Genomic DNA, 14,726 nt, shown 5'->3' with positions numbered 1-14,726 from the left:
GCCCCAGGTCACTATGTCACCAATAGTATACCATATTATATAGGCGATCGTCGCCCCAGGTCTCTATGTCACCAATAGTATACCATATTATATAGGCGATCGTCTCTCCAGGTCTCTATGTCACCAATAGTATACCATATTATATAAGCGATCGTCGTCCCAGGTCACTATGTCACCAATAGTATACCATATTATATAGGCGATCGTCGCCCCAGGTCTCTATGTCACCAATAGTATACCATATTATATAAGCGATCGTCGCTCCAGGTCACTATGTCACCAATAGTATACCATATTATATAGGCGATCGTCGCCCCAGGTCTCTATGTCACCAATAGTATACCATATTATATAGGCGATCGTCTCTCCAGGTCTCTATGTCACCAATAGTATACCATATTATATAAGCGATCGTCGCCCCAGGTCACTATGTCACCAATAGTATACCATATTATATAAGCGATCGTCGCTCCAGGTCACTATGTCACCAATAGTATACCATATTATATAGGCGATCGTCGCCCCAGGTCTCTATGTCACCAATAGTATACCATATTATATAGGCGATCGTCTCTCCAGGTCTCTATGTCACCAATAGTATACCATATTATATAGGCGATCGTCTCTCCAGGTCTCTATGTCACCAATAGTATACCATATTATATAAGCGATCGTCGCCCCAGGTCACTATGTCACCAATAGTATACCATATTATATAAGCGATCGTCGCTCCAGGTCACTATGTAACCAATAGTATACCATATTATATGGTGGTCATCGCCCCAGGTCACTATGTCACCAATAGTATACCATATTATATAAGCGATCGTCGCCCCAGGTCTCTATGTCACCAATAGTATACCATATTATATAAGCGATCGTCGCTCCAGGTCACTATGTCACAAATAGTATACCATATTATATGGTGGTCGTCGCCCCAGGTCTCTATGTCACCAATAGTATACCATATTATATAGGCGATCGTCGCTCCAGGTCGCTATGTCACCAGTAGTATACCATATTATATGGTGGTCATCGCCCCAGGTCTCTATGTCACCAATAGTATACCATATTATATAGGCGATCGTCGCCCCAGGTCACTATGTCACCAATAGTATACCATATTATATGGTGGTCATCACCCAGGTCTCTATGTCACCAATAGTATACCATATTATATAGGTGATCGGCGCCCCAGGTCACTATGTCACCAATAGTATACCATATTATATGGTGGTCGTCGCCCCCAGGTCTCTCTGTCACCAATAGTATACCATATTATAAAGGCGATCGTCGCCCCAGGTCACTATGTCACCAATAGTATACCATATTATATAGGCGATCGTCGCTCCTGGTCTCTATGTCACCAATAGTATACCATATTATATGGTGGTCGTCGCCCCAGGTCACTATGTCACCAATAGTATACCATATTATATAGGCGATCGTCGCCCCAGGTCACTATGTCACCAATAGTATACCATATTATATGGTGGTCGTCGCCCCAGGTCACTATGTCACCAATAGTATACCATATTATATAGGCGATCGTCGCCCCAGGTCACTATGTCACCAATAGTATACCATATTATATAGGCGATCGTCGCCCCAGGTCACTATGTCACCAATAGTATACCATATTATATAGGCGATCGTCGCTCCTGGTCTCTATGTCACCAATAGTATACCATATTATATGGTGGTCGTCGCCCCAGGTCACTATGTCACCAATAGTATACCATATTATATAGGCGATCGTCGCCCCAGGTCACTATGTCACCAATAGTATACCATATTATATAGGCGATCGTCGCTCCTGGTCTCTATGTCACCAATAGTATACCATATTATATGGTGGTCGTCGGCCCAGGTCACTATGTCACCAATAGTATACCATATTATATAGGCGATCGTCGCCCCAGGTCACTATGTCACCAATAGTATACCATATTATATAGGCGATCGTCGCCCCAGGTCACTATGTCACCAATAGTATACCATATTATATAGGCGATCGTCGCCCCAGGTCACTATGTCACCAATAGTATACCATATTATATAGGCGATCGTCGCCCCAGGTCACTATGTCACCAATAGTATACCATATTATATAGGCGATCGTCGCTCCTGGTCTCTATGTCACCAATAGTATACCATATTATATGGTGGTCGTCGCCCCAGGTCACTATGTCACCAATAGTATACCATATTATATAGGCGATCGTCGCCCCAGGTCACTATGTCACCAATAGTATACCATATTATATAGGCGATCGTCGCTCCTGGTCTCTATGTCACCAATAGTATACCATATTATATGGTGGTCGTCGGCCCAGGTCACTATGTCACCAATAGTATACCATATTATATAGGCGATCGTCGCCCCAGGTCACTATGTCACCAATAGTATACCATATTATATAGGCGATCGTCGCCCCAGGTCACTATGTCACCAATAGTATACCATATTATATAGGCGATCGTCGCCCCAGGTCACTATGTCACCAATAGTATACCATATTATATAGGCGATCGTCGCTCCTGGTCTCTATGTCACCAATAGTATACCATATTATATGGTGGTCGTCGCCCCAGGTCACTATGTCACCAATAGTATACCATATTATATAGGCGATCGTCGCCCCAGGTCACTATGTCACCAATAGTATACCATATTATATAGGCGATCGTCGCTCCTGGTCTCTATGTCACCAATAGTATACCATATTATATGGTGGTCGTCGCCCCAGGTCACTATGTCACCAATAGTATACCATATTATATAGGCGATCGTCGCTCCTGGTCTCTATGTCACCAATAGTATACCATATTATATGGTGGTCGTCGCCCCAGGTCACTATGTCACCAATAGTATACCATATTATATAGGCGATCGTCGCCCCAGGTCACTATGTCACCAATAGTATACCATATTATATAGGCGATCGTCGCCCCAGGTCACTATGTCACCAATAGTATACCATATTATATAGGCGATCGTCGCCCCAGGTCACTATGCCACCAATAGTATACCATATTATATAGGCGATCGTCGCCCCAGGTCACTATGCCACCAATAGTATACCATATTATATAGGCGATCGTCGCCCCAGGTCACTATGTCACCAATAGTATACCATATTATATAGGCGATCGTCGCCCCAGGTCACTATGTCACCAATAGTATACCATATTATATAGGCGATCGTCGCCCCAGGTCACTATGTCACCAATAGTATACCATATTATATAGGCGATCATCGCCCCAGGTCACTATGTCACCAATAGTATACCATATTATATGGTGGTCATCGCCCCAGGTCACTATGTCACCAATAGTATACCATATTATATAGGCGATCGTCGCCCCAGGTCACTATGTCTCCAATAGTATACCATATTATATAGGCGATCATCGCCCCAGGTCACTATGTCACCAATAGTATACCATATTATATGGTGGTCATCGCCCCAGGTCACTATGTCACCAATAGTATACCATATTATATGGTGGTCGTCGCCCCAGGTCACTATTTTATCTGAACAGCCAATCATCGTCTGCACTTCTCTGTAAGTTTTACCCTCTCCAATCAACTTTTTAATCATCACAAGCTGTTCTTCTGAACAATGTCTCGAACCTCCCATATTTCTGAGGCTTTCAAGGAGAAATGCATGAACAACATGTCCTGGTTCACCCTTCAATAAGGGCCACCTGATTCACACCTGTTTCTTCACAGAATGATTGACCTCACTAATTGATCTCCACACTGCTATTATTTTGAACACCCTGCAGATCTTGAATGCGGAGTCTGGTGGCTTTCTTGGAATCTACCATACTTCACCAATTGGTAAATTGTTTGACACGTGGTAATATAATTTATACCGAAAACAGTGAGTAATCTGGTCAGTCATATTGGACTGCTAGTATTTTGGTCACTACTGTAGGTGTCATGTATCCTTTCCTGGAAAACACCCTGGAAATCTGGTGGTGTTCACCACTGGTAGACCATTGATTCTCCATCTGGGGAAACCCAGAACATGACACTTGGCGGACACAAGACTTGCACAGCAGTAGAGTTTTATCTTTCATGTGATCTTACTTTGAAGCAGCGGGTTCGGCTCTCAGGACAATGTTCCCTTTTCGCTGGGCCTGTAAGGCCAAATATATCTGCAATGGAGCCCTCAACATTTCCAAGCTTCTCTTCTCCTTTTTAGGACTTTCCATGGCCATCCGCTTCAAAGTTTTAGCGTTTTCCGGTTCCACTTACATTTCATCCTTATTTTTGTGATTTTTCAAAACCAAAACTTCCTAAATATTTTCTCATTATTGCAGGAATTTAATCGCAAGCTTTGTGCCTTCTGAAGTGGCCACAATGGCCAAAGCCCTCTCTCTGTTGAACCTCCACCAGGTGGATGAGGCTGTCCTTTTTAAAATTGGTGCCATAATGCAGCAGTGCAATTTACCAAGCTTGGAAAAGATCGCTGTCCTACTCATACAGTTCTGTAGAGCGCCTCGTGCATTTGGAAACCACAAGAAAAATTACAGGGAGCTCCTCAAAAAACTGAACAGCTGTGCTGTGGAGAGACTCCGGCACGCCGACAGCATTGATCTTCTGCTGGATGAAATTTTGCAGATCAAGACCCGGCAGTGGATGACCGAGGAACTGACAGAGGGATTGTTGGATGTCTGCCAGCGCTTGCTGCATACGGTCACCTGGAGGAACATCGCTAAACTTTCCATCTTTTTATTTCAAATGAACAATGTACGAGCCCCAATTTTTCACACCATTGCTGCAGTGACCATGCAGGATATTGCCAAGGTATTTCAAAATGTGGACCCCCTATATAATGTTTATGTGGAATGCATGAGGCAATGTGTCTCCTGACACTTTTCTTTATCTCTCCCCTTTTAGATTCATCCATCCAGTATCCTTATAGTTTTACGTCCCTTTAGTTTCCTGAACTATGAGCCACCTCAAGGCGGGGAGTTTTTTAATGTATGTCTCCAACATGTGCTGGAGCACAAGGGTAGGTGTCGTGATATACAAGTCCATTTCTGAATAATCGTGCACTGCTCTCAGTAGGTTGGGCTTTAAAGTGGTTTTCCCATATAGTAGGATGTGCCATCACTTTATCTTTAATCCTGAGATTGAATGGGAGGCAGCACTTTAACATTTTCTTTGCAGAGCTGCCCTTCCAGCTGTCACAGACAATCCTGTTCAATGTAAAGGGACCTCTCTGCAGTTCTTGCACAGCCAGATAGATGAGGGTTGCAATTCCCCGCACAGCCGTATAGATGAGGGATGCAATTCCCTGCACAGCCAGATAGATGAGGGTTGTAGGTCCCTGCACATCCGTGTAGCTGAGGGTTGTACTTCCCTGCACAGTCGTGTAGCTGATGGTTGTACTTCCCTGCACAGCTGGGTACCCGAGGGTTGCAGTTCCCTGCACAGTCGGGTACCAGAGGGTTGCAGTTCACTGCACAGCCAAGTAGCTGAGGGTTGCAGTTCCCTGCACAGTTGGGTACCTGAGGGTTGCAGTTCCCTGCACAGTCAGGCACCTGAGGGTTGCAGTTCCCTGCACAGTCGGGCACCTGAGGGTTGCAGTTCCCTGCACAGTCGGGCACCTGAGGGTTGCAGTTCCCTTCACAGTCGGGTACCTGAGGGTTGCAGTTCCCTGCACAGTCGGGTACCTGAGGGTTGCAGTTCCCTGCACAGCCGGGTACCTGTGGGTTGCAATTCCCTGCACAGCCGGGTACCTGAGGGTTGCAGTTCCCTGCACAGCCGGGTACCTGAGGGTTGCAGTTCCCTGCACAGTCGGGTACCTGAGGGTTGCAGTTCCCTGCACAGTCGGGTACCTGAGGGTTGCAGTTCCCTGCACAGTCGGGTACCTGAGGGTTGCAGTTCCCTGCACAGTCGGGTACCTGAGGGTTGCAGTTCCCTGCACAGTCGGGTACCTGAGGGTTGCAGTTCCCTGCACAGTCGGGTACCTGAGGGTTGCAGTTCCCTGCACAGTCGGGTACCTGAGGGTTGCAGTTCCCTGCACAGTCGGGTACCTGAGGGTTGCAGTTCCCTGCACAGTCGGGTACCTGAGGGTTGCAGTTCCCTGCACAGTCGGGTACCTGAGGGTTGCAGTTCCCTGCACAGACGGGTACCTGAGGGTTGCAGTTCCCTGCACAGACGGGTACCTGAGGGTTGCAGTTCCCTGCACAGTCGGGTACCTGAGGGTTGCAGTTCCCTGCACAGTCGGGTACCTGAGGGTTGCAGTTCCCTGCACAGTCGGGTACCTGAGGGTTGCAGTTCCCTGCACAGTCGGGTACCTGAGGGTTGCAGTTCCCTGCACAGTCGGGTACCTGAGGGTTGCAGTTCCCTGCACAGTCGGGTACCTGAGGGTTGCAGTTCCCTGCACAGTCGGGTACCTGAGGGTTGCAGTTCCCTGCACAGTCGGGTACCTGAGGGTTGCAGTTCCCTGCACAGTCGGGTACCTGAGGGTTGCAGTTCCCTGCACAGTCGGGTACCTGAGGGTTGCAGTTCCCTGCACAGTCGGGTAGCTGTGAGATGCAGTATAGGGATAAATCGTGAAGAAGACTAAGCACCTCACTATTCAGTTAAGTTATATATTTAGTAAGTGTTTTTCTTATGTTTTTTTTTACATAGATTTGTTGAGTCCTTCATGCTTGATGCAGATCTGTTACAATTTTGCTTTGGTGAAGCAGTTTCCAAAAGAATTAATAAATACGATATTCAACATCACCTTCTTATGCCAGCTAGATGCCCAGTTGAAATGTAAGTCTGCTCTGTATCCCTTTATATATCGCTCTCTCTCCATCTCTTTCTATATCGCTTTCTATCTCTTTATCTAACTTCTTTGTCTATCGCTCTCTGTATCTTTATCGCTCTCTATCTCTTTATGTATCGCTCTCTCTATTCCTTTATCTATCGCTCTCTATCTCTATCTGTCGCTCTCTCTATCTCTTTATCTAACTTCTTTATCGCTCTCTCTGTATCTCTTTATCGCTCTCTTTATTTATTACGCTCTCTCTATATCTGTCGCGCTCTGTTTCTCTTTATCTGTCAGTCTCTCTATTTTTTTTTATCAGTCGCTCTCTTTATCTCTATCGCTATCTGTATCTCTTTATCTCTCTCTTTATATATCACGCTCTCTCTCACTATCTGTCGCACTGTCTCTGCTTCTCTATCTGTCGCTCTCTATCTTTTATCTGTCACTCTATCTAATTTTTTATCTGTCTCTGTCCCTTTATATATCGCTCTCTATCTCATTATCTAACTTCTTTATCGCTCTCTCTGTATCTCTTTATCTGTCGCTCTCTCTGGGATCTGTAAAATGTTTTCATCATGTAGTAATATGCAGGTGGTAGAGCGTCACTAAATGCTAGAAAAATCTGTGTTTGCCCAAGGAGTGTATGGAAAACTATGGACACCAGTGCACATTGTATCACAGAGGGTGTCAGAATTGAATGACTTCAGGTCTATTGATGAATCTGAAAACCCCCATGCACATTAGACTAAAGTCAGCCGAACTTGCCAGGATTGGCCGACAGTCTCGTGTTTGGGGGCCTCCCTACTCTCCCCTGATGAGTGATGTTGGAGGTCATAAGGGTTCGGGCAGGTTGCCCTAGTCATTGCTGCCCAAGTCATAAGCTGCTTTTGGGTTTCTGGCAGAGGCTTTCTCTCTTATCACCATTGAAAATCTGCGAGCACTTGCCAAATGATGGTAGCGTGAGCGGCCGACAGCTATCGTGTGTGTATGAGCAGCCTAAAGGGTTTGTCCACTATTTGATATCTCCTCTTAAATGTTAAATTACCGCAGATTAATGAAAAAAAAACCACACACCTACCAGACCGGCTGTGTTCCAGCGATGTTGGCCTTGTGTCTCCAGGTGGTCACATGAAATTGTTATTTGATGTGACCTCTGCAGCCAATCAGCGCTAGCTTCAGTGTCCTCGTTTTCAGACAAATCGAGCATCAAGAGGAAGTCAGAGGGCAGCCGCAGCCCGGACATTACAACCTTACATGAGCCCCGAGGACGTGAGTGCCAACACCGCTGGAACAGCGCCGGCACCGGTGAGTATAAGTGTTTTTTATTTTAAAGGGGCCAAATATGTGGAAAATGGAGTTGTGCTAGTAATGCCTACAGGTTCCAGAGATGTAGATCCTGTACTGTCATACAAGGGCTTGTGATCACATCACTTATTTCTTAGTCTTTCTTGACAACCTAATGGTACCGATACTGGTTGTTGTCAGGTGTATGCCCCGGTAAGTTGCCGCAGTAGACTGTGGGGTCCGGGCAGAACCTCAGTAATTGGGGACTGACCTGAAAATCTGATCGTAGTCCTTGATTCGTTGGTCTCGTACATTTCAGTAGTTCGTGTTGACAATGCCTTCACCGATACCATCCATAAAATGTTCTGTTTCAGCTTTTCCGCCCGCTCAGGGCATGAATCTACGCTATCATCTTATGGAATTGAATCGTGCGGTTTGCATCGAGCACCCCGAATATCAGGTTCCTTGGTTTCATGAGCCATATTGTAAGCAATTGAAGAAAAAAGGTAAGTTTCTGACCTTGTCTATCTGTCTGGATATCATTTATTGAGTTACCAAAAACGTTTTTTTTTAATGTTTCATTAAAAGTCCTCTGCCTTCTTCAGAACAGAGGTATTTTTTTATGTACTTCTTGTTGCCTTGGGCACGTCTGCATGCTATCTTAGAAGTACCTTTGTGCCGTAGTATTTATGTATAATTTTCTGCAAGCTGTCTGTGATAGCCTTTCTCCTAGACAAGGAGCGCAGCTCTTACAAGCTCTTTCCAATAGAGCTTGTAAGCGCTGCTTTAAAACTTGGGATTTCTGCATCATTGCTCCTCCGGTGCCGCAGAGGTAAAGCTGTCTCTGCCTGCAGAACCCGCAGAGCACAGTGTGAGCCACAATGCTGCTGTTCCAAATTGTCAATCAAATGGGAGCCCATCTCCTGCCCTGGCAAAGCACGGAAGCTGGGAACTCCACTAGAAGCTAAGGAAACCCCCTTTAAGAATATAGTGACTCTACCAGAGGTTGAGACCCTAGGATCTAGAGTGCGTCGGTAATACAATGACCCAAAATAGAGCATTATAAAACCTTCCCAAATGGAGCCCCAATAATTGTACTGTGCTTGTATCCTGCAGAGATGACTTCCATGGGCCAGCTGCTGCAGGACTTGTTGGAGGACATTTTAGGAGGAGAGCAGTATACAAAGGTCTCGGTGACGACACCGTTCTGTTATTCTATAGGTAAGATCTCGGTGTACAGATGATGCACACGGGTGGCAGCGGACTGTGAAGGGTCTTCTCCAATGTCCAAGTACATAGCCGATTATTAGCTTCCTGTGTTGTAGGGAATGTAAGGAGATTGCGCACAGATATCCCAGGCCAAGATATGTAGCACTAATTCCGTATACAGTCATGGCCAAAAGTCTTGACAAGACACCCTTCAAATTATTCCAGAAAATAAAGTATTTCTCCCAGAAAATTATTGCAATTACACGTTTTGCTATACACAAGTTTATTTCCTGTGTGTGTATTGGAATAACACAAATAAACAGAGGAAAAAAATAGGGAAATTGAACATAATTTCACACTAAACCCCAAAAATGGGATGGACAATATTGTTGGCACCCTCAACTTAACATTTGGTTGCACACCCTTTGGGATAAATATCTACAATCAATCGCTTCCTATAGCCACCAGTAAGCTTCTTACACCTCTCACCTGGAATTTTGGACCACTCTACTTTATAAACTGCTCCTTGTCTCATATTTGAGGGCGCCTTCTCCCACCAGCAATTTTAAGGTCTCTCCACAGGTGATCAATGGGATTTTCTGGGAGAATTACTTCATTTTCTGGAACAATTTTAAGGGTGCCAACACTTTTGGCCATGCTTATACAGTATATGCAGTCTATATAACGATTAGATCATTGGGGGGCTACAGCCGGTAAGATCCCCATCAGTCACTAGAAGGACCGGTCACATGTCATAAATAGTGTAGAGAATCCGGCGTTGTTTTCCTTCTGTTCCTGTGCAGTACCCGGCACGACCTATAGACCGGTGTGGCACTGTTTCTGGAACCATGCTTTTCACACTTTATCATGGTGTCCAAATACTTTATTAGTTTAATATATTTTATTCCCTTAGATTTTGAATTCATGTTGGACAAGGATAAAAAGCCAATTCCATACCAGGAGCCGGACAATGCAATAACGATGTGTGAACTTGGCAGTCATTTACCAGAAGGAGCTCGGAGGTCAGCATCTATGTCTCCATGATATTTTGGGAAGAACTCAGTATTGCACCCATACAATATTTGTTCCCATTCTAACCTCTCTCACTCCCCCAACTTTCTTTTTTTTTCTTCAATTTACTTCTACCTCCCAAACTCCTGGGTAAGGGGTAAGTACTTGGACCCACATTTATCAAAAATGGCACAATTTGCACCAAATGGTTAGTGCACTCATTTCAGCTGCCATTGTTGCACCTGATTGATAAATTTGGCGAATAATACATCAGTCGCTTTTTAATCATATTACTATATTTCTCCACATTAGATAAGAGCCTGAGACCAATGAGTCCAAAGTCTCAAGTCGGTGCGGAATTTTTTGTGCAAATTACGACTTTTAAAATATGTGAATTGGGCAGAAAATAGTGGGAGACGGAGGTGTCAGATGTCGCCCATTAATGCAGAATTTTGCCCAAACTGCAGCTGTACACGTGTGGAAAATGGTCTAAACATAAATCTATTGGTTCCACAACTTTTTTAAGACAATTAGGACCCGTCTAAAACGTGCAACTTTTTTGCGACTTTCATATGGAATTGCAATTCTAGATTTGTTGTACTTTACACCCTAAAGGTTAGCCGTGCCTCCTTTTCTCCTCATATGTAAGTTTTGGCATAAGAACTAGAAAAAAGACAGAATTTTAAAAGCACCATCTGCCATCTCCTATCTCAGTAATAGGAAAATCTGTCTTTGCTGAATGTAGATTACTCTGTCGCCTTATTGGGGGACACAGAACCGTGGGTGTTATGCTGCTGTCCACTAGGAGGCGACACTATGCATAATCTGAAAAAGATTAACTTTGGCTCCTCCTCTGCAGTATACACCCCTGGACGGCGTCAGCCTTCTCCAGTTTTTGCTTAGTGTCGCAAGGAGGCACACCTTTTTTTCTTTTTTTCCTTTCGTCGGAACAGATGAAGAAAAGTGGGTCTCAAGCGAGACTCCCGGCATGGCTCCTTCCTTGGCCCCCTTTTTAGGGGTGCCCAGTTGAAGTAGAGATGGCGGTCCCCCATGTCGCTCCTTCCCCAGTCCCTCGGGTACTGGTCCGAAGTTGAGACCCCCCCTCCTTCCCCAACCCCCTTCAGGGTCTGGGTTGAGGTTGAGGCAAGGATGAAGACCCCCTGACGGTGACAGACGCACCCTCCCTAATCCCCCGCAGGGGGCATTAGGTTGAGACGCCGCAGGTAGGGTCGGAGTACAGACAGCATTCTGCACCAGGGACCCCAGCCCAGGGGCCGGGGGAGGGTGCAGGCAGACGTGGCACAGCAGAGACAGGGCTTTCTGCGCCCCTGCCTCTGCAGCAGCAGTGGCTCCATGGCGCTCCAGGGACCCCCCACACAGGAACCGCTAGCACTGCTGCCCCCACCGCTAGCCAGTCGCCCATTCTGGGGGGGTCCGGTGCAAATCCGACCCCCTCCCGGACTACCGCGCCGCTCTGGAGCCCTCCTGGGCATCAGGCCTCTAATTTAGACCGCGGCTTCGGCTTAGCCGAAGCCGCCGCCTTTTCCCCGCCCCCCGGCCCGCCCCTGGCACGCCCCCTACGGATGACGAAAATGACACTGCAGTGTCATAGAAGGGGTGGATCGAGGCAGGAAGGGCGCGCTTTTACATGGCCCAGCGCGCCCTTTTCCAGCTCTCCGCCCCCTTCCCTCTCCACCTCAGAATCCGGTGGCCATCTTGCTGCACCTGGAGGAAGGCAGCACAGAGTCTCCGGGGGGCACAGGACATGGGGCTTATCAGCGCTGGACCTAAGGGGAGCACCGGTGGGGTAAGATCACAGCTGGGTCCTTGGTACTCAGCTGTGAATTCCTATAACCTATAGCGCTCTCCTACTCCTTTTTCCTCTGCGTAGATACCCCTGTAGGGTCTCTATTAATCAGCCTAGGTACTATGTCGGGCTCAAAGAAAAGAACCAGGCAAGACTGCTTTTATGCAGTCTGCACAGCCTGCAAGGCCACTCTCCCCAGCGGCAGCACGTATCCGCACTGCCGGGACTGTACCCAAAAAAACGGAGCAGAACCCCAAGAAGTCCCTACCAACGCTTCTGCGACCGCTACTGCGCTGGAATGGGCAACTCAGATGTCGCAGTCTATGACACAGTCTATAGATAACCTGACCTCCACATTACTGCAGGCTCTGCAGGGTCATGTCTCGGCTATGAACGTTACCCAGCAAAGGGACGTCCGGTCTCATAATCAGGGCGCTTCCGACAGTTCGAGGCGTAAGCGGACCCACAGGTCGCGTTCAGCTGTGTCCTCACATAGCAATAGGTCTTCCCCCTCCAGGGAAAGACACAGTGGCCTCAGGTCACCGAGGCCGTCCCCTGATAGAGAAGGACAATGCGGATCTCCACAATGATCTCAGACTACGGGAAACCTCCGCTCTAGTTCGCCCGCTAGGGAGCTCCTTAGCGATGCGCAGGACTCAGAGGGCATATGTGACTCCAATTCAGATAACGAAACAGAGAACGCTTTGCTCCCTAGTCCCCCTAGCAATACTGCGATAGTTGAGGATATCGTCTCTTCCATCCTTCGGGTGCTGGACATTTCAGATCCAACCCCGGAAGCACCAGAACACAACATTTCCTTTGAAAGTGTTCAGAAACCATCGAAGGTCTTCCCTAATCACCCGGAATTCCAAAAAATCCTTTCTAAGCATTTTTCGCAGCCTGAGAAAAAATTTGCCAATCGCAAGTATTTGGAAGCAAAATACCCCTTTCCACAGAAAGACACCAAGGATTGGACAGATCCGCCTGAAGTGGACCCTCCAGTCTCTGGGCTGGCAGCACAAACGCTTCTCTCGCTGCCGGACAGATCAACCCTCAAGGACACGGCAGACAGACAAGTCGAACGCATGGCTCGTTCAATCTTTGAAGCGGCAGGTGCCTCTTTGGCTCCCGCATTTGCTTTAGTCTGGGCAGCCAAGGCCATCATGGCTTGGGCTGCTCTATTGCAAAAGGGCCTTCAAGCTTCAAATCCTCAGATGGCGGACCAGGCGGTGCAAATTGCAGTGGTGGCAGATTACATGGTCCTTGCAGCGTTGGACTCTGCAAGAGGAATAGCGGGAATAGCATCAAACGCCATTACAATCCGGCGTATTCTCTGGCTAAGAGAATGGAAAGCGGATGCGGCCTCAAAAAAGTCCCTAACAAATCTCCCGTACTTCAGTGGCCGTCTTTTCGGTGAAAAGCTGGATACAATGATATCCAATGCTACCGGGGGCAAAAGTACTTCCCTCCCTCAACTAAGACCAAAACGCACGTTTAAAAGGCGTAATCAATCTCGTTTCCGATCCTTTCGGAATTCTTCGGGCTGGTCCGTCTCACGCCCAGCACAAAACCGTAATCGTTCCCCCCGCAGGGACAACACACGGCGGCACAGAGGCCGGACAGGAACTGGCAATCAAAGGCAAGCCAGGCAAAACCTAAAGGAGGAAAACCTCAGACTTTTCCCTCGTCCTGACTCATGCCCTCTCGAAGACACCCCACTTGTTGGCGGACGACTGCTACTCTTTCAGCAGGTCTGGCTGCCTATTACAGAAGACAAGTGGGTCAAGGAAATAGTGTCTTCAGGATACAAAATCGAGTTTACTACCAGCCCACCGCACAGGTTTTTTCCATCTGTCCCTCCAAAATCCTCGCTCAAAGCTCAGGCCTTCCGTCAAGCGGTTTCTTCCCTCCTGCGAGCAGGAGTCATAGTGCCAGTCCCAGCAGAAGAGCGCTTCCGAGGGTTCTACTCCAACCTGTTCGTGGTGCCCAAGAAGGGAGGCAGCGTCCGACCCATACTAGACCTCAAGCAACTCAACAAGTACGTTCGAGTTCGTCACTTCCGCATGGAATCCCTCCGGTCAATCGTTGCGTCTATGGAAAAAGGAGAATATCTTGCCTCCATAGACATACAGGACGCATACCTGCATATACCAATTGCTCCCTCCCATCAGAGGTTTCTCAGATTCGCAATCAACCAAGACCATTATCAGTTTGTGGCCCTCCCGTTCGGTCTGGCCACGGCCCCCAGAACATTTACAAAGGTCATGGCAGCTACCATGGATGTTCTGCACTCCAGAGGCATAGTAGTCGTTCCATACCTGGACGACCTTCTCATCAAGGCCTCCACCCTCAAGGACTGCGAGGTCAACGTCTCGATCACGATCGACACTCTGACGCGCCTGGGATGGTTAGTCAATTTACAGAAGTCCTCGACTACCCCGAGTCAGTCTCTGACCTTCCTGGGGATGCTATTCGACACCTCCAAGGGTCTGGTGATCCTCCCCAGGGACAAGGCACTGGCTCTCCGTCTGGGAGTTCACACACTCCTCCGCAAGTCCCCCAGATCTCTCCGGTATACCATGAGAGTACTTGGCAGGATGGCAGCAGCAATGGAGGCGGTACCATTTGCCCAGTT

The 14,726-nt window shown here is 47.4% G+C and overlaps 1 protein-coding gene across 4 annotated transcripts in view; it reads left to right on the top strand.

The window, feature by feature from the left end:
- LOC141049390 (FAST kinase domain-containing protein 1, mitochondrial-like) overlaps positions 1-14,726 on the top strand; it is a 57,189-nt gene that overhangs the window by 37,353 nt on the left and 5,110 nt on the right. For all 4 annotated transcript variants that reach the window (XM_073545819.1, XM_073545821.1, XM_073545820.1 and 1 more), the window contains exons 8-13: positions 4,334-4,820; positions 4,914-5,028; positions 6,657-6,785; positions 8,439-8,570; positions 9,181-9,285; positions 10,187-10,295. In XM_073545819.1, coding sequence (XP_073401920.1) covers positions 4,334-4,820; positions 4,914-5,028; positions 6,657-6,785; positions 8,439-8,570; positions 9,181-9,285; positions 10,187-10,295 — 1,077 coding nt within the window. The remainder of the gene's footprint in view (positions 1-4,333; positions 4,821-4,913; positions 5,029-6,656; positions 6,786-8,438; positions 8,571-9,180; positions 9,286-10,186; positions 10,296-14,726) is intronic.

The sequence above is a fragment of the Dendrobates tinctorius genome, unplaced genomic scaffold (genome assembly GCF_039654945.1).
Source record: "Dendrobates tinctorius isolate UK_male_01 unplaced genomic scaffold, ASM3965494v1 ptg000143l, whole genome shotgun sequence".
Taxonomy (NCBI): Eukaryota; Metazoa; Chordata; class Amphibia; order Anura; family Dendrobatidae; genus Dendrobates; species Dendrobates tinctorius.
This window is presented reverse-complemented; position numbering and strand designations above follow the sequence as displayed.